The following is a 26021-nucleotide window of genomic DNA, read 5'->3' as shown; positions in this document are numbered from 1 at the left end:
CGAAGACTTGGGGAATTCCACAAATAACCTCTGCTTTCAGTTTCAATGATCTCTCCCTTATGAGTATGTTTCTGAGTCATAAATTCACTATCTGATGCAAAAGTTTTGACAGACCTGAGTTTAGTGGAACTCCCACTCTATGTCCTAAAAAAGATATGTAACAAAATCAAATCTTAGAAATTAGAAAAATATATAATAGTGAGGGTAAATTTCTAAAGGTTTAACTTCAAGCAGTTCATTTAACCAAGAAAGGTAGTGAACGTTGTAACACAAGAGGGGGGGGGGTATATTTAATGTACCCGTTATACATTCATACCGATGCATATCACCACAAACAGTTATTTCTTGAGTCAAATTCATCGATTTAATTTGTATTTCTATTTGCGGGGCACAGGCTATGCTGACCGGCTCACAGAGTATCTGATGCGGGAGTACACCAACAGCCCCAGGAACCTGGAACTAAGTTTGTGGGATCATGTGGACCATGTACCAGACCACCTGGCATCCCAGTATCATCGTCCCACCATGCAGGAAGCTGTTCAACACAGGGTCACACGATTCCCTCCAGCTGGGGGAGTTTGAACCCCACTCTTCCTCCGTCTGGGAAAGTGTCCCTGATCGTTTTCACGGCACAAGCTGGTAGAGGCACCCTGATGCTTTTGCCTAGAAAACCCCAACACCATCGCACCAGCTGCCTGTAGGCGACATATCTGTATTTCCTGCAAAAGCAAGAAAGAAACAAGTGGTGTAAAGCAATCCCAGAATAACATTGAACGCACTGCATTTTTGTCACAAATATAATATAGGCAAATATTTAAAATCTATATATCAATAACCCGTAGCAGGGGCGGACCTAGGGGGGGGGGGGGGGGGGGGGGTCCTGGGTGCCCGGACCCCCTCCCCATCCGGTTTTTTTTGTTTTGTTTTGTTTTTTTTAAGTAAAAAATAAAGGGCTTGTGCTTTCCTTCCTTCCAAATGCAACATGCTTGAAACTGACGAAAAACTCAAAGGAGAGGCCTCCGATTGACCTAAAAAAATAAAATTCCTTCAGCATCTGGGGGGCAAAGCCCCCCAGACCCCCCACCAGGGCTTTGCCCCTGGACCCCACCAGGGCCAAAGCGGCCCCTGGACCCCTGCTCCAAATTGGAACCCCCCCCCCCCTTATCCACAATTAGGTCCGCCCCTGCGTAGCAAGAAAATAGATTACAATTTCATACGAAAATCGTACAGAAAGTGTGTGGAGCGATTCCTTGAAAATGATTGCTGCGATCTTCATGAAACTTTGCATCTAAAACCTTCCAGAAGATGTCTTCCTTTTTTTCGATAAATGTCAGGCGGAAACCTCCTTTTCTTCATCCATAAAAATAAAGATATGACATGTTCACTTTAGAAATTTGTGTTGGAATCTGTTATGTAGGTATACTGTATGCAGGCAGTTATCGGACTATGACCAATGTCCGCCAAGTTCTATTACTGTAGGCTTTCACCAACGATCATCAGCTACACACCCATTCTAAGCAATGAGGTACATTTCCGATGTCAAAACTTAAGAAAAATTAACAAGCTCTAATCATACTGATAATTATGTGGATAGGGTGGATTAATGTATTAGTTAATTATTTGTCAGGGGAGTTACAATTTTGTTCGTCATTTTTTTTAATCGGAGTACACCTGTCGTGGGGAGTAACTTTCTCACGTATGAGTAGAGTAACATATTCGTACGAATTTTTTTACTCCGGAGTAAAAATCTCGTAGGATTAATATCGTGCTACACCGGCAAGTAAGAAGTGTACATACTGAAGAATCCCACATCAATTAAATTGTATCTTGAAAAGTTTGTGGGTGGGTGTTCAGTCTTACAATAGGTTTTGTATTTATTTCACACAAATGCTATTGTTTCCCAGTTGCTGTTATTTTCCACTGTTAATGTTTATAATGAAGATTTAATTAGATTCGATGTACATGTATTTGTGTCTAGTTTACGTATCCGATCTGTTTATTTGTGTAATACAATGTACTACGTATTTCACTCTCTTGTCAGTGTAAGAATATGCAAATATATCCGAATGATAATCTTCTGATTTGTGTTGTGTTACATACTCATGCAGATCGAAGTTTAGACGCCCGTAGTCCTGCTTGTACGCATAGTATGCGGTCTCCAGGCAGTAGATGTCCAGACACACGGTACGAAAGCCAGGATGTGCTGTGATGCAGCCTACCTGCTCTTCCAGGCCTTCTACCTTCTGTTTGATTTGTCTGACGTCGTGGCAACACACACACTCAACAAAAGTTGGCATCCGGCAGCAATGTCCGCACTGACACCTGAAACAGTAGATCACTCTGTAATCATAACAGCATGCCCCGTTCACATAGGAGACACACACAAAAAACCGGGTGATTCTTATGTATGCACAAAACTTACCATGCTTTACAGAAACAACACGAACAGTACCATTAGTCGCGGTTTCACAATGCATGCAGTGTTAGTACCCTTCGAGTGAATCTAACAGGGTCGCTTTTTAACACTGACCACACCTCGTGACTGACCTGGCCACTGTAAAACAGAAACAATGTCCTGTCTCCTCAAGGTGTTTGAAAATACTCCTGCACTGTCTTTTGAACAGTGTCCCATGTTGCGAAACAAAACAGACCAAACATCAATCAAAAGAAGGGAACTGTTGTGTATGCATTTTTGAATATTTCTGAGAAAGCTTCTTTTGTTAAAATGACTAGCAGTATCACTCCATCACACGATAAACGATCACATTCACAGAATTCGATTTCAGCCTGCTTCTGTTGGAGCCTGGGGAACATAGCCACTACACAATCTTTCTTTCTTTATTTGGTGTTTAACGTCGTTTTCAACCACGAAGGTTATATCGCGACGACACTACACAATGGTCGCCTCATCACGGGTATCGCGCGTGCGCGCACACACACACACACACACACACACACACACACACACACACACACACACACACACAGACACACACACACCCACACACACACACACACACGCACAAACAAATTAATCTTTGTTCATCACTGAATTATTTATTTTCAGATCTACGATATATCTTCCTAGCTTTTCTGTTGAAATCGGGCACACGCCATTATGCCCCCCTCCCCCCCCCCCCCCCCCCCCCCCCCCCCCCCCCCCCCCCCCCCCCCCCCCCCCCCCCCCCCCCCCCCCCCCCCCACACACACACACATCCTCCTATTCAACAGAACGAAGATTGTTTTGAAGAGTTCTTCAAAAACATACCGCTTCACTCAAGATTAAATTCTGCACTGATTTATAAAAAATTAAAAAAAACACGCTTTGTCTGCATCATTCACAACAATCCTTGGTATCGTCCCAGAATTGCCTTTCGTTCATTTTCAATGCCTACTCGAAATGTCCTTCTACCTTTGAAAAAACTATTTCCCAACCTCCCTACTGACCAAACAACATCTCTGGCACGATTTCCTTCCTAAAATAAATACACAAAATCACCACTTTTAGACCATAACTCATGTCCTTCCGTCGTTTTACAAATCGTATCATGGCAGATCTAAAATACATAAAAAGGTTACAGGGGAATAGGCACATGTAAGGCAATATTCCTGAGATAGATCTCTGAATACTGAAATCACCGCCGCCATTTCAGAAAGCTCCATTTTACTGTTTTGTGGTTCCATGCATTACCTAAAACGAAACACTGTGTCTTACTGTCACGAATAAGTGAAAATATCATCAACATCAATGTCATTCTGTACGAGAAAATGGCATTACGCAATTTGACTTACTATCAACATGTTTTGTTGTGTAAACGGGAAAAAAAAAACATGCTTAGAATTCCCAGAGGGGAAAGAGATCGTCAAGTGTAGGCAACACTGCAGATACATTTATTCTGAACTGTCAGTCCCAAGTAAAATATCCAAGTGGTAAGAAAACAAGACGCTTGAAAAGCTCAGCTTAGCATAATCCTGTCATGCTAACATACCAACAGAAGCACAAGAACTGATGAGTGGAAAACGCACATGACTTTTGATCTAGCATGCAGAAGATAGCGACAACAATAGTAATCACATACCAGTCAGTGTTGCCGATTCTGCATGCTGGCTCTGTTACGAGCAGCGTCTTGTGGCCTTCTTTCCTCGTCTTTCTTCCGTTGTTCAAACTGGTAGGAAGAACGATAGCCTGGCTCAAACGTGGTCCGTCGTACTCCTCCTCTTCCTCGCTGCTGTAAATACTGTGAGTGGCCATCTTGTTCGAGTAGTGTGTGACGTAGTAAACACGTGTGCAAAAGGTCATGAGCCAAGACTGCGCGCGCGGTGGAACAATTCGGAACAGCAAAAAAAGGTTTCAAAGTATACTTTTGGGGCTTCTGTGTTCATTTTTACACATACAATTGTGGTTAATGAATTAAAAGTGTCAACGTATCAAAAGTGACCCTAAACCTTGGACTTTTCCTTTAATTGTGTGTCTGTGTGTCTCGACTTAACAGCTTATTGCTGGGAAACTACTGGGCGCAGTTCGTTCAAAAGTTGATACACTAACTTGATAATAGGTCCGATTGATCGTATTAAAACTTCATAATGTTACCTGGGACCTAAATGCGAAATAAACCACAAAAAAACGACTTGGCGGTGGGAGGAATTCGCGGTGCAACAGCCAGCCAGGCAGTCTGATAGAACGGTGCAAGGTCTCGGCCAACCAAGACTATGGCATACTCGTAGCAAAGCCGCCGAATGGTACCAAGAATAGTGACGTAATTACGTCACGGTCGAAAGTCTTTGACGTCAATGCCTCCCTGTAGTCTTTTTCTCTCGCGCGGTGTGTGTGTGTGTGTGTGTGTGTTCATTTTGTGCACATGTGTTGGTGTTACTGTTTGTGAGTGTGTGTGTGTGTGTGTGTGTGTGTGTGTTTGTGTGTGTGTGTGTGTGTGTGTGTGCGTGCATGAGTCTGTACTCGTGTGTGTGTGTGTGTGTGTGTGTGTGTGTGTGTGTGTGTGTGTGTGTGTGTGTGTGTGTGTGTGTGTGTGCGTGTGTGTGTGTGTGTAAGAAAGAAAGAGAGAGAGAGGGAGGGAGTGAGGAAGAGAGAGTGTGTGTGTCTGTGTGTGTGTGAATGTCTGAAGAGTGCTCGGGTCCAGCGCGAGCGTTTTTTTATTTTCCACAGGCCATAGAGAATATCATATTCCATGCGAGTCTCCGGTTGGCCCCATTGCTTAAAGTCCCTTTATTTTCCACAGGCCATAGAGAATATCATATTCCATGCGAGTCTCCGGTTGGCCCCATTGCTTAAAGTCCCTTTATTTTCCAGAGGCCATAGAGAATATCATATTCCATGCGAGTCTCCGGTTGGCCCCATTGCTTAAAGTCCCTTTATTTTCCACAGGCCATAGAGAATATCATATTCCATGCGAGTCTCCGGTTGGCCCCATTGCTTAAAGTCCCTTTATTTTCCACAGGCCATAGAGAATATCATATTCCATGCGAGTCTCCGGTTGACCCCATTGCTTAAAGTCCCTTTATTTTCCACAGGCCATAGAGAATATCATATTCCATGCGAGTCTCCGGTTGGCCCCATTGCTTAAAGTCCCTTTATTTTCCACAGGCCATAGAGAATATCCTATTCCATGCGAGTCTCCGGTTGGCCCCATTGCTTAAAGTCCCTTTATTTTCCACAGGCCATAGAGAATATCATATTCCATGCGAGTCTCCGGTTGGCCCCATTGCTTAAAGTCCCTTTATTTTCCACAGGCCATAGAGAATATCATATTCTATGCGAGTCTCTGGTTGGCCCCATTCCTTAAAGTCCCTTTATTTTCCACAGGCCATAGAGAATATCATATTCCATGCGAGTCTCCGGTTGGCCCCATTGCTTAAAGTCCCTTTATTTTCCACAGGCCATAGAGAATATCATTATTCTATGCGAGTCTCTGGTTGGCCCCATTGCTTAAAGTCCCTTTATTTTCCACTGGGCCCGGACTGTATTAATAAAATGTCTCTGTGAGGCAAGAACTCTGTAGATGGACCTTTGCATTGTTTCTGCGTGGATGTGGGAAAGGCAAACTTGGGTTTTGCTTGAAGAATTTACGCCTTTCACAGTGGTGTTCGCAGGTCACAACCATGATGTACGTAAGTACATGCTCTTTTTTCGTTTCATCAATGTGCACAAAACATCCGTTTACAGTTAAGCTGCACGTTACAGGTTTGTCGTTGTCGTTGTCGTCGTCGTTGTTGTTGTCGTCGTCGTCGTTGTTGTTGTTGTTGTTGTTATTGTTGTGTCTGTATCTGTTTTTATCATGAAATAACTGTGTCTGTACATGTGAAACTGCTATTTCTGCTTTCCCCTTTGTTCGTTTGTGATGTGTTTGCCTTCATTTTGTACAGTACACAAAGGTTAATTAACTTTCTTTCTCTTTTTCCCCTTTGTTTGTTTGTTTGTTTGGTTGTTGTTTGCGATGTGGCTGTCTTCAGTTGTCTAAGTACGCAGTGCGGGCTTGATTAATTTGTTTCTCTTTTTCCCTCTTCGTTTGTTTACTTGCTTGCGGCAGGCTGCCTTCAATTTATATAGAACATGCTTGATTGACTGTCTTTCTCTTTTTGTCACCTTTTCTTTCTGTGTTTGCGACGTGGCTGCCTTCATTTGTTGAGGTACACTTACTTTCTCTTTTTTTTCAAACCCTTTTGTTTGTTTGTTTGCAATGTTGATGCCCTCATTAGGAGCAGTACACAGACCGGGTCTTCCCTCATTAATGTTGCTGTCCCCTGTAATAACGAACTGCACCTGTTGTCCTGCATTCGTCGATAAACCCAGCAGATTTGACCAAGTGCAATTTACCAGCACGCATGCAAACCAAGAGCTTCCGAGAAACACCAATTTTTTATTTTTTATTTTTTTAATTTTTTTATCTGTTCTTGTTTTCATGTTCTTAGTGTTTCTGTTGTTTGTTTTCTTTTTACATTTGTCTTGACCTCTCCGGACCGAGTTTCTTTTTTCAGCCGGTCTTAGTTGTCCTGCCTCATCCTCAGTTCTGATTGTTTCTGCTTTAGTGGTGAGTGTAGACAGACAGACAGAGAGACAGACATACACACAGATAAGGACGAAGCTAAAAAAAAGACCTAAACTGCGCGTGCACTCAGACACAGACACAGACACAGGTACACACACACACACACACACACACACACACACACACACATAGAGAAACACACACAGACAGACACACACACACACACACACACACACACACACACACACACACACACAAGCCCAGTCATCTCCCCTAAATGGAGTGTTTGTGTTGTTTTTTTGTTTAACTCTAACAACAACAATTTACACATTTGAACACGTTTCATGTTACCATGTTTACTACGACTGTAGAACAAACCTTTCCTGTGGTAAGGAATACAACATGTCTAACCTTTCCTGCCTTGTATTTACAAACATTTCTTGTAAATCTTTACAGACATGCAAATTGTGTATCATTTACCGCAAAGAAAAATTAACATGCCCCATGCAGTTCACGAGTTCTAAGTTGTTAATGCAGATTGTTATATGATTTTGTGTGCAACCGTATCATTCACCGTAAAGAAAAATTAGCATGCCCCTTACAGTTCACACGTTTTAAATTGATAATGCTGATTGTTACATGCTTTTGTGTGCAACCGTATTCCGAAAAGAACAATTAGCATGTCCAATGCAGTTCACGAGCTTTGTGAAGTGGCCTGCATTAAAAGTGAGGAGAGGACTGGTCAGTTTTGTGAAGTGGCCTGCATTAAAAATGAGGAGAGGACTGGTCAGTTTTCTGAAGTGGCCTGCATTAAAAGTGAGGAGAGGACTGGTCAGTTTTGTGAAGTGGCCTGCATTAAAAGTGAGGAGAGGACTGGTCAGTTTGAGGTTGAGGAAGGACTGGCCGGGACGGGACGCGAGAAGGATGGTCTGTTAGTTTGTTTGTGTGTTTGTGTGTGTGTTTGTTTGTTTGTTTGTTTGCTTGCTTGTTTCTTTGCTTGTTTCTTTCTTTCTTTGTATCTTTCTCTCTTTCGTTCTTTCTTTTTTTCTTTCTGTGTCTGTCATGTAGATTCGCACGTACAGTTCTTCTTTAAATGGCAGCATACGCCTTTGAGGTTTGCGAGATATTTGGCATCTTTGTGCATTGTGCGAGTAGACAATTAAGCCTATAATTTCTCATTTAATGACTGTTGACTGTTTGATTGTGTTTGCTTTTCTTCAGCTCTTGTCTTTGGTATGTTCTGGTCTTTCTAACTTAGCAACACAAAACTTGCAAGACGACAGTTGGAAGTTCTGGATAGTGGCTAGCTTGGAATGTGAGGTGGGGGAAAGGGTGTTCAGGGGTGGGTGCATGGAGAAGGGGTGGGGTTGGGGTTAAAGAGAGTTAAGTTATCTGGCATCCCAACAGACCAAGACAAGCCAGGTACTAATTGGCAACGGTTACGCCGCCAAAATCGAAGAAGAAAAAAAATAGAAAAGAAAAAAGACAGGGAGCGTTTTTACAACTAGACGGCCATGCACTGAGAATATCCATCACTCCATTTCTTCAGCATTTCTCCGTGACCTCGGAGTACGCTATAGCTTCTGGCACTTCATCCATCTTCCGATCTTTATACCTCTGGCCACTACCGTGTCATAGTGGACATAGGCCGCATGCCTTGTCCGCCAACTAGGACGAGTATCTGGGTGAATATATCGTCCCGACAGTTAGCTGGTGTTTGGGGGAATGTATTATTGTGGTGACTGTTGGCACTATCTGCGTCAATGTGTTGTGCTGTATTGTCCTGGTTTTGGTCGTTTGTTTTTGTGATGTTGTTCGGTGTATTTGCTTCCGTGTACTCAGTCTTGTTTGTATGGCCTCATCATGTTTCTAGTCAGTGTGCGCACAAGCATCTACACTGTGTGTGTGTGTGTGTGTGTGTGTGTGTGTGCGTCAGTGCGCGCGTGCGTGTGTGTGTGTGTGTGTGTGTATGTGTGTGTGTGTCTCTCTCTCTCTCTCTCTCTCTCTCTCTCTCTCTCTCTCTCTCTCTCAGTCTCTCTGTACAATCGTGCTGTGTGAGCGTATGTGCATAGGTCAGTGAATGTACATGTGTGTATATGGGCGCGATATTCGTCGGCGTCTGTCAGTCTGCCTGTCTATACATGTATCTGTCTCTCTTTTCGAGCGCGTAGTTTTACTATTTCGTCGTCTCCAACCCAGTCATGAGGCTTTAACCCTGACCTGCCCGATATATCTGTGTCTCACAACCTAAGTCGGTTTTCCCTCCACTCAAACACTGTGCACAGCCTAATTGTAGACTTCCGTGTCAGTTTTGGTCCCCTGCTGATCGCCTTTTTACGCTCTATCCTTCCTTCACTTTCGGTTAGACCACAGGTATATTATCTACAAGTTGGTATCACCCTTCATTGGCTCTGTCGACGCCCGGTTTTAATCCGGTTGCTTTTCTTAATAAACCGGCCATAGAGCGTCGTCGTACTGAACTAAATCTTCAAAGTCTCAAAATCCGTTGAGAATGCTGGGATGGGAAATCCTTTGACGCAATGACGTCAGCACCTTTCGGCAATTGGTCAATGCATTTTGGGGGCAGACTACAACGTAATGTCGGTCACACTTAAAATTAACGCTACTTGAGATTGCTTTCCAAACTTATACGAAGCGAACCGGAGCATAGGGACAGTTATCAACTTAACTTACCTCGAACAGTGAGATCGACGGAACGTACACTACACAAATACGAACCGAGAAACTCGGAAACCGACGAGTCGACACATGCTCAAGAACTCACGTGTAATGCATGTTTGAAGTTCAAGTCTCTATTTTCACCCCGGAGAACTGTGTGCCTGGTTGGCTCATTGGTAGAGCGCTCGCCCACTGATCCGGCGGTTACGGGCTCGAATCGCGTAAATGGCAAGAGTTGTTAAACTTTTTTTAATTTTTGGAACTTGTTTTTCTTGTATTTTATTCTTTTTAATTCATTCATAAGGATTTGAGTCGTGTATTGAAAATCGAATTTAGTGCGTAAGTGCCCTTGAACAGCTTTCCCAAGTGCACAATCTCGTATTCTACTTTCAGTCCGGGATACTCCCGTCTTTGTGTAGAGAAAGTCAAAGAGCATAATTATGTATTACCGCGCGTCGACTGAAGGTAATGGTGGTTGGGGGCTTGTAATATCATGTGCTTGTGGTTAGACGTACATACATGTTACCAAAGAGCTTGTGATGTTACTACGCAGGTCCTGTTTTGACCAGTGGCTCAGTGTAGCAAAGCACTTAACTTTTACCGTTGTTGACAGAACTACTTATCAATACAGCTTGGTGGACTCGAAGCTTGATGGACTAAAACAAAGGCAGGGCTATCTAAAATCACTTCAGCCCAGAATGGCTCGGCACAGCTTATACAAGATTACAAGGGGGAAAGGATTGATTTGAGTGGTAAGTGTAGAGAGGATGAGTGAGAGAGTGTGTGTATAAGAGGGATAGAAAGCGTGTGTGTGTGTATGAGAGGGATAGAAAGCGTGTGTGTGTGTGTGTGAGAGAGAGAGAGAGAGAGAGAGAGAGAGAGAGAGAGAGAGAGCGAGAGAGTGTGTATAAGATTCAGAGTGAATGTGTGTGTGTGTGTGTGTGTGTGTGTGTGCGCGCGCGTGTAGGTGTGTGTCTGTGTGTCTGTGTGTTTGTTTGTGTGTGTGTGTGTGCGTGTAGGTGTGTGTCTCTGTGTGTGTGTGTGTGTGTGTAGGTGTGTGTCTGTGTGTTTGTTTGTGTGTGTGTGTGTTTGTGTGTGTGTCCTAACGTCAATTCTCTTGATTTGATTAGAAATGGTGCGCATGGTGGACTGTGACTCATTCTTTGTAAACCGCAAAAAGGATGCTTTTATCAGTAGTTATTGGACTGCGTTGGAAACACGTGAACTTCATCAGTACAGAGGACATTTAATTTAGCAGTTTGTGAAGTTTGTTGTACCACGTACGTACCTCGACTGTGGAGTACCATGAAGAAAATTGCGACTAGCGTGTTGTGGTTGTTGATCCTTCCATGTGTTTCCCCACATGTTCTGCTTGCATTGAGCTGAGATGTGTTTCTGAAAGTAAGTATTGTTTTCGTTTTGTTAGTGTGCTTCCGATGTTGCTACTCGTTTCCGTGTTTGCATGAGTGTTGTTAATTTCTGTGTTCACTAAAGGGGAAATATAATGTATGTGTGCGTGCGTTCGTGCGTGCGTGTATGCGTGCGAGAGAGAGAGAGAGAGAGAGCCGGGGACTGAGAGAGAAAGAGAGCGAGAGAGAAGGTTAGAGAGAGAGAAAGAGAGAGAGAGAGAGAGAGAGAGAGAGAGAGAGAGAGAGAGAGAGAGAGAGAGAGAGAGAGAGAGAGAGAGAGAGAGAGAGAGAGAGATTACGATGTTGTGTTGGTAATGGTGGTAGAGTCACGGATATGCATATGTGCAATCAGCAACAAGTAGAAGGAAGTCAAATAACTGCAGCTTACTGATTCACAGCGACAACAATCATCGTCAACTGATCATAATACACGGTTTCATACGCCTTTGCTATTCAGGCCGCAACAATGGGAAACAGGACGTGGCCTGCACTTAGCCTGCTTCGCACTGCATAGGCCTGCACAAGAAAACATTCAGTGAACCGTTACACACGTTAAAGACACCGTCCTTTCCTTGTTAAACACCGTGTAGACCACTTCAGTTCGGTTCAAGGGTTTGCATGGGATAAGTTCAAAAGTATTTTTCCGCTTGGAGCTGAATTTATAATGTACTGTACTGCTTTGCTGCTTTTTATTCAATTACTCTTCATCAATATCCAGGAGACACAGTTCTCACGATTCCTGTTCAATAAAATTCCACATGCGCCTGTGTTAATTGAAGAAAAAAACAGAAACGAAAAAACTTCAACTCAAATGCAAAACAAAATAAAAATAGGAGCTGGCATACCGACCTTACTTTTGGGGCATTGTCAAAATAATTTTACCCTTGAAGAACAGCACTTATTATAATTGATTGTATGTTGGTTTAAACAAGTTTATTGAGTAAATTTCATTAGAATATTGCCGCATACATAAAATAAGGAACATGGAGCACAACAAGCTAGGCTTATGAGCGTACTCTTAAAAGCAAATGAAATTTGGCGGACGATTGTAATATAACAAGTTTGAAATAATGTCAAAATAATAATGGTGAATTATGGTAGACAATCATATAACAATAAAAGGAACAAAAAACACAATGCTAAACTAACAACAGTACTAACACGCACTCGCACACGCACTCGCACACACACGCACACAATGACTTCCACATGGTAGTGATTGTATGTTGTATTGAATATGTTTTTATCTGTCATATCCACTCTATTATCATCTGACTTCTATGCATTGCATGACAAATTGTAAACATCTTTGAAGACAAAAAAACCCAACCCTGCAATACATTCATTTACTCTGGAAGGAATGCATCTTTTAGCAGAGATAGCTATGCAGTGGTTTAAAAACTTGTTTTCAACACTTGTTGATGGATTCTTTCGTAGTGGACATTGGTACCTGCAATGAAAGGACACCCTTGGGATCACCCAAATGTGTCTCCACACTGCGGAAGGTCTGTGACGACAGGTGTGTCTTAGTCAAGGTAATCGACAAAGGGACAGTAGAAGGTGTCTTTTTTCGGAGGTGTCCTCAAGCTATCACCTCTCATCGGAGGGGCCTCACATCGCAAGTAAAACGGTATCTATAGCGATGTAAATTATATTACCGGATCTCATAATAGGTGCGCGTTTGGCGTACTCAGAGATCCGGAACGCGGTGAATTACACGATTGCTCAAGGGGAGAAGAGATTTTCACGCACTTTGAGAGATTCGCAGGCTAGGTGTCTGAAGATCCCTCTCTGCTGTACGGCACACTCTGTATAGATTGCTACAGTGCGTTTAGCGAATGCAGTAGGGATCTTTAGCAAGGTAAGTTGTTGTTGTTGTTGTTGTTGTTGTTGTTGTTGTTGTTGTTGTTGTTGTTGTTGTTGTTGTTGTTGTTGTTGTTGTTGATGATATTCAAATGTTTAGCTTTGCGTGTTATTGATTGTACTGAATATTCGAAATAGTTTACTTGTTTTCCAATACGTTTATGGACATATATACCATAACGAAAAAACAATATCAAACCCTTATGCTGCTTTAATTTTGACAGGCACCTAAATTCCCCGAGAGAATGCAACATAGAAAAACAACCCCTCATGAAGATAATTGCTCGGTACCCCCTCCCCTATCCCCTCTCCTCCTACTCTTTCCCCTGCCCTCTTCCACCCCAACCCATTCATACCCAAGCAAGGGAATTCGCTGAACTATATTAAAGTAAACTGACTGGACTAAAACCTGTCATTTGTCGAATATGCTCCATATTATAGAGCGGTAAAGGTTTTTGTCTTCCACAGAATGAATACAGAAACGTGTCATTCTTTTAAACCCGTCTTCCCCCCTGGAGCTTTCTCTCGGTATGGGAACATGTATTTTTTTTTGGCATGCGAAGGCTGTCTTAAACTGACACTTAACGGTTGAATTCACTGGCAAGCAAAACATTAGTCACATTATGGAAATTGGTGTGTTTGGTCGAGGACGCCTGACGTTTTCTGCTTTCATTCTCAAACAGTATGTCGAAAATGTCAGTAAATATCGTTTGTACACTATAATACAGTCCATCTAACAACAGCATAAACCATCACGAACATGACTGTCAAGGGTCCAACCCTATCATTTTCCTCCCGTTAAACCACGGGCTATAGCTCTTTAAACAGCTCCACCGTGTTTTGTATTTCATTTCAACTTCCTTTTTCTCACGGAGATGTTTTGTGTGTATGTGTGTTTTGGGGGAAGGGGGGTGGCAAAGGAAGCTCACAACTTGTTAAGTAACCCCCCACCCACCCACACACACACACACACACACACACACACACATACACATACACACGCTTTCTCTCTTTCTCTGCCTGTCCCTGATCTCTTCCTCTCTCTCTCTACCCCTCTCCCCCTTTCTATCTCATTCTCTCTATCCCTCCCCCTCTCCCTCTCTCTCTCTCTCGATCCCCTCTCTGTCTCATTCCACCTCTCCTTCCCCCTCCTTCCCCTTTTCTCTCCCTCCATCGCTCTCTCGCTCTCTCTCTCTCTCTCTCTCTCTCTCTCTCTCTCTCTCTCTCTCTCTCTCTCTCTCTCTCTCTCTCTCTCTCTCTCTCACCCCCACCCCCACTACCTCAGAAGGAATAAAGGTATGTTTCAAGTAGGCATTTCGGCAGGGAATCTGATACCATATTCTCTGTCTCAGATTAATAAGCTCTCTTTATTCGCATTTTATTCGGCCCTTTTCAATAGGCAAGAGCTACAGCGCAGAATGACAAAAATAATGGGTCTTTCTTTGTGGTCCTGGTCTGTTCAACTTAAAGGCGCAGTTCTTCCGTGAAGACAACTCGATTCATCATCTCAGATTTGGCCTGGCTTTGAAGGGGTACGACCACCTCTCCACTGAGACACTTACCAGCAATCAAATGCCGACTGCGTCCTGTGCATAGTGGACATTGTGTGTGTGTGTGTGTGTGTGGTTGTGTGTAGTGTGTGGGTGTGTGTGTGTGTGTGTGTAGTGTGTGTGTGTTTGTGTGTGTGTTTGTGTGTGTATGTGTGTGTGTGTGTGTGTGTTTATGTGTGTATGTGCACTGGTATGTGTGTGTGTGTGTGTGTGTGTGTGTGTGTTTGTGTGTGTGTGTTTGTGTGTGTGTGTGTGTGGTTGTGTGTAGTGTGTGGGTGTGTGTGTGTGTGTGTGTAGTGTGTGTGTGTGAAATCTGTCCAAACGAAAACTGATTCATTCAATCTCACCTTTTACAGTGAGCACCCGGGCTGTTGAATGTTGGTGTGTGTCCAAGTGGAGGGTGTAATCCTATTGGAACAGCCTGGCCAGACCTGGCCAACACTTTACAAGGGAAGGACCGTACGTTTAAAGATTATGTTACTTATTTAGTATCATTTTCTAACAGTTCCCGACGGCCATGTCTTCTGTGTAATGGATCCCGACTCGCAGACATCTAGCCATTAGGACTCCATTCAATGTTTCCTCCGAATTAGGAGGTAAATAACGGAAACCTACAAGAATAAGGAGCAAGAAATAGTCAGTCGGCTAAGGACCGTTTTGGTTACTTTTTGGCGTCACGTTAGCAAACACATTTTTCTGATAGATTTTAACACCACAACACCAAATCTAAAGTTTTGGGGCAATATTCCAAACCACCGGTGAGAAAAACGTTGGTTTGTGTGTATGTTTTCCTTCTTTGGCGTTACTATTCTTGTTTTGAGGGTTGGGTTCATAAAACGGACATAAAACTTAAACCGCTTGACAGAAATTCTATAACTGTAAATCATTCGAAAGGGAAGGCATTCATGTACACGTTTGTGCCACTTAAAATGACGTCATTATCTGTTTATTTTTGTGAAATCGACAAGAAGAGCGGGGTAGTAGTTGCGCTGAGAAGGATAGCACGCTTTTCTGTACCTCTCTTCGTTTTAACTTTCTGAGCGTGTTTTTAATCCAAACATATCATATCTATATGTTTTTGGAATCAGGAACCAACAAGGAATAAGATGAAAGTGTTTTTAAATTGATTACGAAAATTTAATTTTGATAATAATTTTTATATTTTTAATTTTTAAAGCTTGTTTTTAATCCAAATATAACATATTTATATGTTTTTGGAATCAGAAAATGATGGAGAATACGATGAACGTAAATTTGGATCGTTTTATAAAAAAATATATTTTTACAATTTTCAGATTTTTAATGACCAAAGTCATTGATTAATTTTTAAGCCACCAAGCTGAAATGCAATACCGAAGTCTGGGCTTTGTCGAAGATTAGTTGACCAAAATTTCAACCAATTTAATTGAAAAATGAGAGCGTAACAGTGCCGCCTCAACTTTCACGAAAAGCCGGATATGACGTCATCAAATACATTTATCAAAAAAATGAAAAATTTGTCTGGGGATATCATTTCCAGGAACTCTCATGTCAAATTTCATAAAGATCGGTCCAGTAGTTTAGTCTGAATCGCTCTACACACACACACAGACACAGACACACACACGCACATACACCACGACCCTCGTCTCGATTCCCCCCTCTACGTTAAAACATTTAGTCAAAACTTGACTAAATGTAAAAAGGAGGAATAATTGCAATCACACACACACACACACACACACACACACACATGCACACACACACACATGCACACACACACGCACGCACGCACGCATACCCCCCCACACACACACACACACACACGCGCGCGCGCGCGCGCGCGCACGCACGCACTCACGCGCGCACACACACACACACACACACACACACACAAAGACACATACACAAACATACCGACAAAATGACAGACATACACACAGTGAGACAAACCGACACAGAAACACCCACACATGCACGCACGCACTTATGTACGCGAACAAAGACGTAGAGATGCTTATAGAGAAACACTTACGCAACCAAAAAAACACGCACACAAACACACAGACAGACAAACTTCATTCTTGGTAGAGAAATGCATTTCTTTATGTATTGCTTTCTCTTTAAGTGCACCTACCTCGCAGAGAGAGAGAGAGAGAGAGAGAGAGAGAGAGAGAGAGAGAGAGAGACAGACAGACAGACAGACAGACAGACAGACAGACAGAGACACAGAGACACAGAGACACAGAGACAGACTGATCGACAGACAGAGGGAGAGACAAACATACGAACACACAGACAGACATAGACAAACACACAAACAAAGACACACAGACAGACTTCACTATTGTATGTGCAAGTAATTTTGTTAAACCACACGTTACGTTCACTACTGAACGTGTAACCATGTAAAACGTTACTATCTCTTTATATGTGTTTACTTGCATTGTAATCCTGGGGGAGGGGGGGGGATAAATGTATGTAACGCGCAATACATGCCTTTTAACTTACTAGAATTGGAATTGTCATTTAAAGACTAGCATAAGAGTGTGACACGTGGTTCATTCGTTATTACCTTATTACAAAAAGAAAAAGATAACGGCACTGACGCTACCGGAAATAGAATTTATCAGTGAAATTCCACCATCAATTTAGTAATCGATGCGATGTAAAATTATCCTAAAACTGTGGTATGATCACGACATCGTTTAGCATTTAGGATCAAATGGTGCCAATGTGTCCACAATGCACTAATCACAGACAACAGTTATACGCTTTACGTACATGTAACTCTCCAACTGACATTGTCTGCCACTTGAAACAAATGACTTTCGAAGGAAAATTAACTCCTATATATAAATATTATGTATGATTTTTAATAATTACTTGCACTTTTTGAAAATAAAGCTTTTTCTACGATAAGGTGTTTACCCCCTAAATGTATAAGTCATCCGGTAGAAAAACCGGAAGTATCGTGTACTAAGCATATGTATATGTTTAAAAAGTTAATTGTGTTAATGTAGAACATCTTGCCTATGAATATGTTTAGGTTTTGAATACTTTAGGGGAAAAGCATAGCCATTATTCAGTCATCTTTAACTAACACCCCTAATCTCAGGGCCCATTTTGTTAGTGGGGGTAGGGTTTCAATCAGTCAAAAATCACTTTCATTCAATATTGTCTGCCATTTCAAATACATACACGTAATTGCACAATTTCTTGAATTTTAAGATGCTTTAACTGACTATACCAAGAAAACCTGCACTTTTTGTAGAATTAGTTTTTTGTCCATGATTTATGTTTAAAAATGTCAATTCTTACGACAAAAAATGCTAACAGTTGCCTCACCAGACGACACGTACCTACGACGTGAATCGTGTCTGCCAATTAAAATGCATATATTTTGAAATAAGGGGAATCATAACATATTTCACTGTAAAGTGTCTCACTCTAATATCTTCTGGGTTCATGGTGTATTTGGTTAAGTGAATTGCAGATAAGGTTTTTTGAAAATGACAGCTATACATATATTTTATTAAAACTGAAACTGGTGGAGTGAAAAACAGACCTGTTTTGAAGAAGTCGTACTAAAATCATTTATGGCCTTGAACTTCACAGTTTGCGTGTTATCTTTTAAAGAAAACCCGTTTTCATCACTAACAATGACCTAATTTACACATACATATCGGTCGGTCATAGTCGCGTTTTTTTTTTAGAGAGGTAGTGTACAAAATGTCGTTTTGTACGTTTAAATTACATGTCCATTATTTTAGTCATATATCAATCAATAAGTAAATGCGCATACTTTTATTAAACGTTACTTTCACTTTAAGATCGCTTCTAACATTTAGTATAATTTCTGACAAATGCACGCTATGTAATAAAGTGATAATAATATGGACGCCATGTGGTAAAACCGGAAGTTGAATTATTTTGCGATAGCAAAATCCTTTTACAATGATCACTTTCCTTTTATATTGAGCTGATCTTTAACGTTATGGGTAAAAATCTGACATATTGAACCAAATTATCCTTTTTCAAGCCTGTGTATGTGTAAACTCTTTTTTGCTTCGACCCGGTTCGGTTTTCGGAGTTGATTCAGAATCATCCATTATTTATCTTATATGACCGTTGTTTTCCTCGGTAAATTAACAATTGTTGATGTAAAATAATTCTAGCTGTGAGAATAAACAATTTTCAAGATGTTTTTGATTGCGGTTTCAACCAGCCGTTCAGTTAGCTATACATATCGATTGAGAAAATGGCATTTCCTGTTTTGTCGTCCGCATGTTATACAGATGTTGTTAAAAATAAAACTGTGTATACGAATTAGGCATTTTACTTGCTGTCTGATGGCAACAATCTTTAGCTTTCGTTTAAGGTATAATTTGCTTATATCCGTATGCAGTCAAGCGGTACATGACGTTTTTTTGTAACCTACCCCCTGCGTCATGGCTGCATTTTTGCAGAATATGGGTCATGTTACAAAAACGCTTCTCATTCTTAGGTGGTTGGGTTTAGCCATTTGTCGTTTACCGAACTGTGGCTGCAAATAAAACGAACTTTCCAAAAAACATAATATCTAATGTGACCACCAAAAGTAACCCTCCCACTATAGCCAGCCAGGTGACTAAAAGCTTCAAGCTACCTGATCACCTTTTACTCTGAAAAGTAGTGAGGGGTCAGTGCCCTCTCTGTGTATTTGTGTTTCACAATAGCAACACTCCTTTCTTTTTACATTTAGTCAAGTTTTGACTAAATGTTTTAACGTAGAGGGGGGAATCGAGACGAGGGTTGTGGTGTATGTGTGTGTGTGTGTGTGTGTGTGTGTGTGTGTGTGTGTGTGTGTGTGTGTGTGTGTGTGTGTGTGTGTGTGTGTGTGTGTGTGTGTGTGTGTGTGTGTGTAGAGCGCTTCAGACCAAACTACTGGACCGATCTTTATGAAATTTGACATGAGAGTTCCTGGGAATGATATCCCCGGAGTTTTTTTTCGTTTTTTCGATAAATACCTTTGATGACGTCATATCCGGCTTTTTGTAAATGTTGAGGCGGCACTGTCACACCCTCATTTTTCAATCAAATTGATTGAAATTTTGGCCCAGCAATCTTCGACGAAGGTCGGACTTCGGTATTGCATTTCAGGTTGGTGGCTTAAACATTAGTTAATAACTTTGGTCATTAAAAATCTGAAAATTGTAAACAAAAAATGTGTTTTTAAAACGATCCAAATTTACGTTTATCTTATTCTTCATCATTTTCTGATTCCAAAAACATAAATATGTTATATTCGGCTTAAAAACAAGCTCTGAAAATTAAAAATATAAACATTATTATTAAAATAAAATTTCCGAAATCGATTTAAAAACAATTTCATCTTATTCCTTGTGGGTTCCTGATTCCAAAAACATATAGATGTGATATGTTTGGATTAAAAACACGCTCAGAAAGTTAAAAAGAATAGAGATAAAGAAAAGCGTGCTATCCTTCTCAGCGCAACTACTACCCCGCTCTTCTTGTCAATTTCACTGCCTGTGCATCGAGCGGTGGACTGACGATGCTACGAGTATACGCTCTTGCTGTAAAAATGCAGTGAGTTCAGTTTCATTCTGTTAGTTCGACAGCTTGACTAAATGTTGTAATTTCGCCTTACGCGACTTGTTTCTTTGTCAATACGCTTACGACCGTTAGAGTTCTGGGTTCACCTTACACTCTGAAATTACTTCTGGAGCTATTCCTTTTTTACGAGGACTAAAAGACGTGTTGGGGGCTGTTATCTGTTTGTTCATTAATTCACGACAGTTAGAGCACGAACAGAATTGCTCTCACAAAATTAAAAGAGCAAAGTTTAGTAACGATTGAATTTCTTTCAAACCGAGACGGAATCTTAAACGTCGGTTTCCGATAACAGCAATAGACTTACAGAAAGAAGACCCCGTTAAACAAAAATAAAAGAACTAACTAGACACGTAAGCAACTGGAAAATGAGAGCGGTTTTCTTGATTAAAGACACACTTCTTTCTATGTAAGCCATCTCGTACATCACCAAAGATTTAAGAAACAAAGGGACGTAAGCGATTTCAATGCATACGACATGTGCAAAAAAAGTGAGCGTTATGCAGAACCGATCTCCTGGACATGAAGGAATACCACAATGTTTCTATTGCTTCAGGAAGATTCTTGTATAGATCGTTACTGTGTTTTTGCTCTTCCTTAACATCGTTAACGATATATCCCGTAGCTACCCTCGGGCGTCGACCAGCATTTCTTGAGAAGAAAAATCCCCAGATAAACCTGTCATTATACATGTTCTGTCCTCTACGTGTCGCACACCTTGATCAACATTTCAGAGGCATCCACAGAAAAAGACAAATGCAGACAGACAGACAGACAGACAGACACACACACACACACACACACACGCACACACGCATGCACGCACACACGCATGCACGCACGCACGCACGCACGCACACGCACACACACACACACACGCACACACACACTAACGCACACACACACACACAAACACACACACTCACACACAAACAAACACACACACAAACAAACAAACACACACACACACACATACATACACACACACATACCACACACACACACACACACACACACACACACACACACACACACACACACACACAGAACACACACACACATACAAACACGCACGTAAGTAATACAGCAGATATGATGAAATAAATATGTTTTATACAACATTTCAAGTTGAAAAGCACATTGCAAACCGTGAACTCCTTAACAATATTATGCCGACGCGTTGACCCTCTGCTTCGCTCTGTTTTCGTCTTGCGTTATAATAAGGAAGTTGACCTTTTGTTTGACTTTGTTAGAATGATATTAAGTGGACGAAGGAAGCTCACTGCACGAAGCCTTATTGGTACTATTTGTTTAACAACTAGCACGTCATTACTGTTTCAAGTCAGTCATTTCAGAAAAATGTTCAAGATTGCAATAGATATATAATAATAATAATAAATGAGCATTTATATAGCGCAACATCATAACTTTACAATTATGCTCTTTGCGCTCGACACATTTAAAATTCAAACACAGTTATACAAGCATTTACATCTACATTCATAGTCAGCAACGCTTGATTAAAAGCATACACCATCAAACATACATTACAACAGATTCTTCCACTAATTAAGTAATAAAAACATGAATAAAATAGGTAGTAAAAACAAGGAAATACCAGCTGAATACCCTTAATCAAACAGAACATGTTATTAATACTGAAAAACAGCCCTAAATGTGTATACACATTATCACATTATCACTAAAACAACAAATACACTACATGTAGCCTACTGATGGACTGAGAAAACAAAATCAGGGGTTGTATTTCTTGAAGAGGTGCGTTTTAAGTGCTCGTTTGAATGCTTGGGGTGACTGAGAGTGGCGGATGTGAAAGAGGAGAGAATTCCAGTGTGTGGGTGCGCAGAAAGTAAAAGTGCGTTGTCCGTATGTTTTGGTTTTGGTGTGTGGAATGGTGAGGATGCGACAGTCAGAAGAGGCACGGAGTTGTCTTGCTGGAGAATAGACGGTGAGGAGTTCAGAGAAGTAAGCAGGAGACGAGCCAGAAAAGAAGTTAAAGCAGAGGGTGGACAGTTTGTAGTCAATGCGGGCTTGAATAGGTAACCAGTGCAGTGTGTGAAGAAGTGGTGTTGCGTGATCTCGTTTTCGTGCTTTCAGAATGAGGCGTGCTGCCGAGTTTTGGACTTTTTGTAGTTTATGCAGGAGATACAGAGGACAGCCAGAGAGAAGAGAGTTGCAGTAGTCGAGTTTAGAAAGAACAAAGGCACATATTCTGCAAACGTCCTCTTGCCCAACAAACTAACAAACCAACCAATCCACAAACCAACAAACAGGCTAATCGTCGAACTAATGAGCAGACAAACGCAACTCAGTTTTCCTCTTTTCTCTCCTGAATAGAACAGACAATGAAGAGGAGAAGGTATGTATATTTCTGCTTGCCGAACCTGGCATTTGAGGGTCCATTAGTACTCTGTTGTGAATTCATTGTTCCGTTCAGTAGCTTTTTATCAGCGACGGCAAATCTTCCGTGGAAATGCCTTTTGTCGTCCAGTTTTCTCTCTACCTGTTATTGATCGACATGTACACGTTTTCTAAACGTTATGTACTGCATTGTACTTCATGAGGTAGACAAAAAAATGTTATGGTACTTTTATTCAAGTTCACATTTTTATCACAGACTACTCAAGGCTCTATCGTTACAGAGGATATTTCTGAAGATTGACCAATGAAATAGGAACGGACATGAATGAAAAGGAAACAAATTAAATATAGACCTATAACACACACACACACACACACATACACACACACACGCACACGCACACACACACACACAAAGGGAAACACACACACAAAACAGTACCACAAAAAACAAGGAGCCGTTTGATTGGAAATAAAAATAATAGTGATTTCACGGCAAGATGAATACAGTAAAATATAAATCTAAGAAAGGCCTAGTTTGTTTGGGTTGTATTCGGTTAGTGATAAAAAAAATAATTATTGTGATTTTGAATTCGAGTTGACTTTCCCTTTCTTTGTTGTTCTGACTTTAAAAGGGCAAATGCCTTCCCGGGAAAACAATTCCATTCATCCTTTCAGATCTGGCCAAGCTTTTTATGGTCACGTACAACAATTAAAATCCCGATGGCTATACCCGTGCAAAGTGGGATTTTTGTAAATGAATTATTTCTTAATGGACACCAGTATCAATTTGTGAAGTTAATTCTTTAAAAACAATCTCACTCTTTTCAAAGAGCTCTCAGGCTGTTGATTGTTGGCATGTGTCCAAGTGAATAGGTGGAAGGGATGCAGAAGAAAAAAAAATAGACAGCTAACGTTATAACTTCCAGAATTAAAATACAATGTAATGTGAAGTATGTTTTGGTCACGTAATATCAGCTTTTTCTTGAGTTCTACTCCCTACGTTTCATTCCCGTTACCACGGCTTTATGATTTACTTGAATAAAATCCTGTTCAAACCAAACTCAAGAAAGCCTCCTCTCCCTTCTCCCTCCTCTCTCCCTCCCCTGTAGCACAGTACCAGCACACCAAAAATTAATGAACAACGCCTAAGTGCAAAAATGTCCATCACACAAAAAAGACGTGGCTGAATGTTTGAACAAAAAGAGGCAATCGGTATGAACACAGTCGAACCGAGATTGAGTGTCTGTGTGGGGGGTAAACATCGATGTTTGACTTCTTTGTACCACCCTATTTAACAACTATGGCCATGAACCGGTTGCATGACCGAGCGGGTTCGAATCCAAGCCATGTAACGGAGTTTAGATTGAGTTCGTGTCCATAATACTTTTTATTCCCTTTACTACTGTATAACAATTTACGTGGATAAAAATGTTTTACGCCAAGAAATACATGTTGCCAGTGTAACCAGCTTGTGATCTTTGGACGGTTTTCATTGTTGTTTTTTGGGGGGTGATTTTTGAAGTATCAACTGAGAAGGTGGCAAAAGAATACTAGTGGTTTTGTCCTGTTTAGTCAAGTTGCGCTGTTGTTCGTTGTTTTTCCTTTTTTTATACGTTGGTTTTTGTCTCTTTCGCTGCCCATTCGTCTTTTCCTCACGGTTTATATTGGTTGATCGTTCTGTTGTTATATGAACGTATATCGCTCTCTCTGTCTCTGTCTCTCCCTCTCTCTCTCTGTCTCTCTGTCTCTACTTCTCTCTCTGTCTCTCTCTCTCTCTCTCTATTTCTCTCTTTCTCTCCCTGTCTCTCTCTCTCCCTGTCTCTCTCATTCTCTCTCATTTCCTTTTGTATTGGTACATTTCGTCAGTTATTTATTCATGTATTCGTTTATTCATTTATCCATCAGAATGGACATATTGCTGAAGCAAACAAAATTTGAAGAAAAAAAGTCAGAAAATAAAACAACCACATAAGAAGAAACTAGAGGTGTTGCCACCCCTATTTGCACCGACCCTGTTCATTCTTTGCTAATTCATAGCAGACGACACCGCGGCTTTACAAACTCCACAGAGGTTGTGACTCCGCCTCTTGGGGAGATGGCTTCTGCGACATTTTTTTTGGTTTTTTTTTGTTGTTGTCTAGACACAGACGATCCTTTTTCACTGAAAACATGACTCTTCTGTAAACAAGCAGCTTTTCTTAAGTTGTTTTTTTTCTGAAGAAAAATATTTCGACGCAAAACAAAGCTCTAAGCAGGTTTTGTTCCGCCTCAGGAGAATCCTTATTTCTGCGGTCACACGCTGCCCTCATCCATAGAGATCCTGTTAGAGGGTTCAGGATCTTCGGCTGCCCCCTCTGGCGTCACAGGGATTATCCCATTTTGCATGTTGCGTGACCGTTGAATGTCAGTCTGCATGCAGCGAGGGAACTATATTTATAACGGCTCGTAGACTCTCCCTCCCCTCTTTTATTCGTCTTTTGTTGTTAACATTTTCGGGTCGTTTTTTTTTTTTTTTTTTTTGGGGGGGGGGGGGGTATTTCTTTTTCTCTTTTCATTGTTTATCTTTTTCCTTCTTCTCTCTTTGTACTTCTTCTTGGAAAGTGAACAAGTGGGATTTGGGGGTTGGATTAGGTGCACCACGTCCGTACATGTATGCAGCCTGGTTTGCGGAATCACTCAGTCAGGCTGATGCTGGGGGATGCAAGGTAAAGTCACTGTGCGTGCTGCTGTCGTTTCAGGGCTTTCGGTTTAGTTTGGTTAAGATTACTTTACTTACTTTTCTGTGAAAAGAGAGAGAGAGAGAGAGAGAGAGAGAGAGAGAGAGAGAGAGAGAGAGAGAGAGAGAGAGAGAGAGTGAGAGAGAGTGAGAGAGAGAGAGCGAGAGAGAGAGAGAGAGAGAGAGAGAGAGAGAGAGAGGGAGAAAGAGAGCGAGAGCGAGCGAGGGGGAGAGAGAGACAGAGAGAGAGAGAGAGAAAAAGAGAGAGAGAGCGAGCAAGAAAGAGAGAGAGAGAGAAACTCCCTGTCTGTCTGTCTGTCTGTCTGTCTGTCTGTCTGTCTTGAGAGAAAGACAGATGTACGTGAAACAGAGAGACAGAGAGCAACAACGACGGAGAAGAGAGCACATAATAATTACCAACAAAAGAAGCTCTTTATTCTGCCATCAACGCGAAATGTACCAGAAAGAAAACTGATAAGGGAACGATAGCACACAGTAGGCAATAACAAGGAACTTAGTCGATAAATATCGACAGGGGGCGGACAAATGGTTTACATGTGAAATGTGTGTATATGGGTGTGGTTCTGAAACAAACAAACCATGTGAACCCCCCCATCCCACCGCTCGCGGGCTGAACGACTGACGTCACATGTCGCTTCGGTCTTTTCCTGAGAAGAACACCGCGTGTACATAATACACAATTCGATCGCGTAGCACTGCCAATGCACATTTTCGCAACGAAAACCGTGCTACTGTTTCTTGTGTGTTAAATCTGAAAGCAATATAAGTGAACGAACAATTGAAAACTGATATCACGTTACTA

At 41.5% G+C, this 26021-nt stretch overlaps 2 protein-coding genes across 3 annotated transcripts in view; one reads left to right on the top strand and one right to left on the bottom strand.

Annotated features, from left to right (window-relative positions):
* Positions 1 to 350: 350 nt before the first annotated feature.
* On the bottom strand, positions 351 to 4472 carry LOC138981494 (uncharacterized). The gene is made up of 3 exons (XM_070354435.1): positions 4080 to 4472; positions 2101 to 2322; positions 351 to 719 (listed from the first exon to the last, which is right to left on the bottom strand). The coding sequence occupies exons 1-3, from the start codon at positions 4298 to 4300 to the stop codon at positions 551 to 553; spliced, it is 612 nt and encodes a 203-aa protein (XP_070210536.1). The 5' UTR covers positions 4301 to 4472; the 3' UTR covers positions 351 to 550.
* Positions 4473 to 12808: 8336 nt separating this feature from the next.
* The window catches only part of LOC138981495 (vasoactive intestinal polypeptide receptor 1-like), a 229091-nt gene continuing 215878 nt past the window's right edge, over positions 12809 to 26021 (top strand). For both annotated transcript variants that reach the window (XM_070354436.1, XM_070354438.1), the window contains exon 1: positions 12809 to 12953. The gene's annotated coding sequence lies outside the window, so the exon portion shown is untranslated. The remainder of the gene's footprint in view (positions 12954 to 26021) is intronic.

Source organism: Littorina saxatilis, linkage group LG12 (genome assembly GCF_037325665.1).
Source record: "Littorina saxatilis isolate snail1 linkage group LG12, US_GU_Lsax_2.0, whole genome shotgun sequence".
Classification (NCBI taxonomy): Eukaryota; Metazoa; Mollusca; class Gastropoda; order Littorinimorpha; family Littorinidae; genus Littorina; species Littorina saxatilis.
The sequence above is the reverse complement of the archived record's forward strand: the minus strand, read 5'-3'. Positions and strand labels throughout refer to the sequence as shown.

What these genes read in the sequence shown, in the direction of transcription:
- LOC138981494 (XM_070354435.1), bottom strand. Translation starts at nt 4,300, where the DNA reads ATGACCTTTTGCACACGTGTTTACTACGTCACACACTACTCGAACAAG. An exon ending in AGAATCGGCAACACTGACTG is followed by an intron (nt 2,323 to 4,079) that starts GTATGTGATTAC and finishes CTACTGTTTCAG; the next exon opens with GTGTCAGTGCGGACATTGCT. An exon ending in CTAAACTTCGATCTGCATGA is followed by an intron (nt 720 to 2,100) that starts GTATGTAACACA and finishes TTGCTTTTGCAG; the next exon opens with GAAATACAGATATGTCGCCT.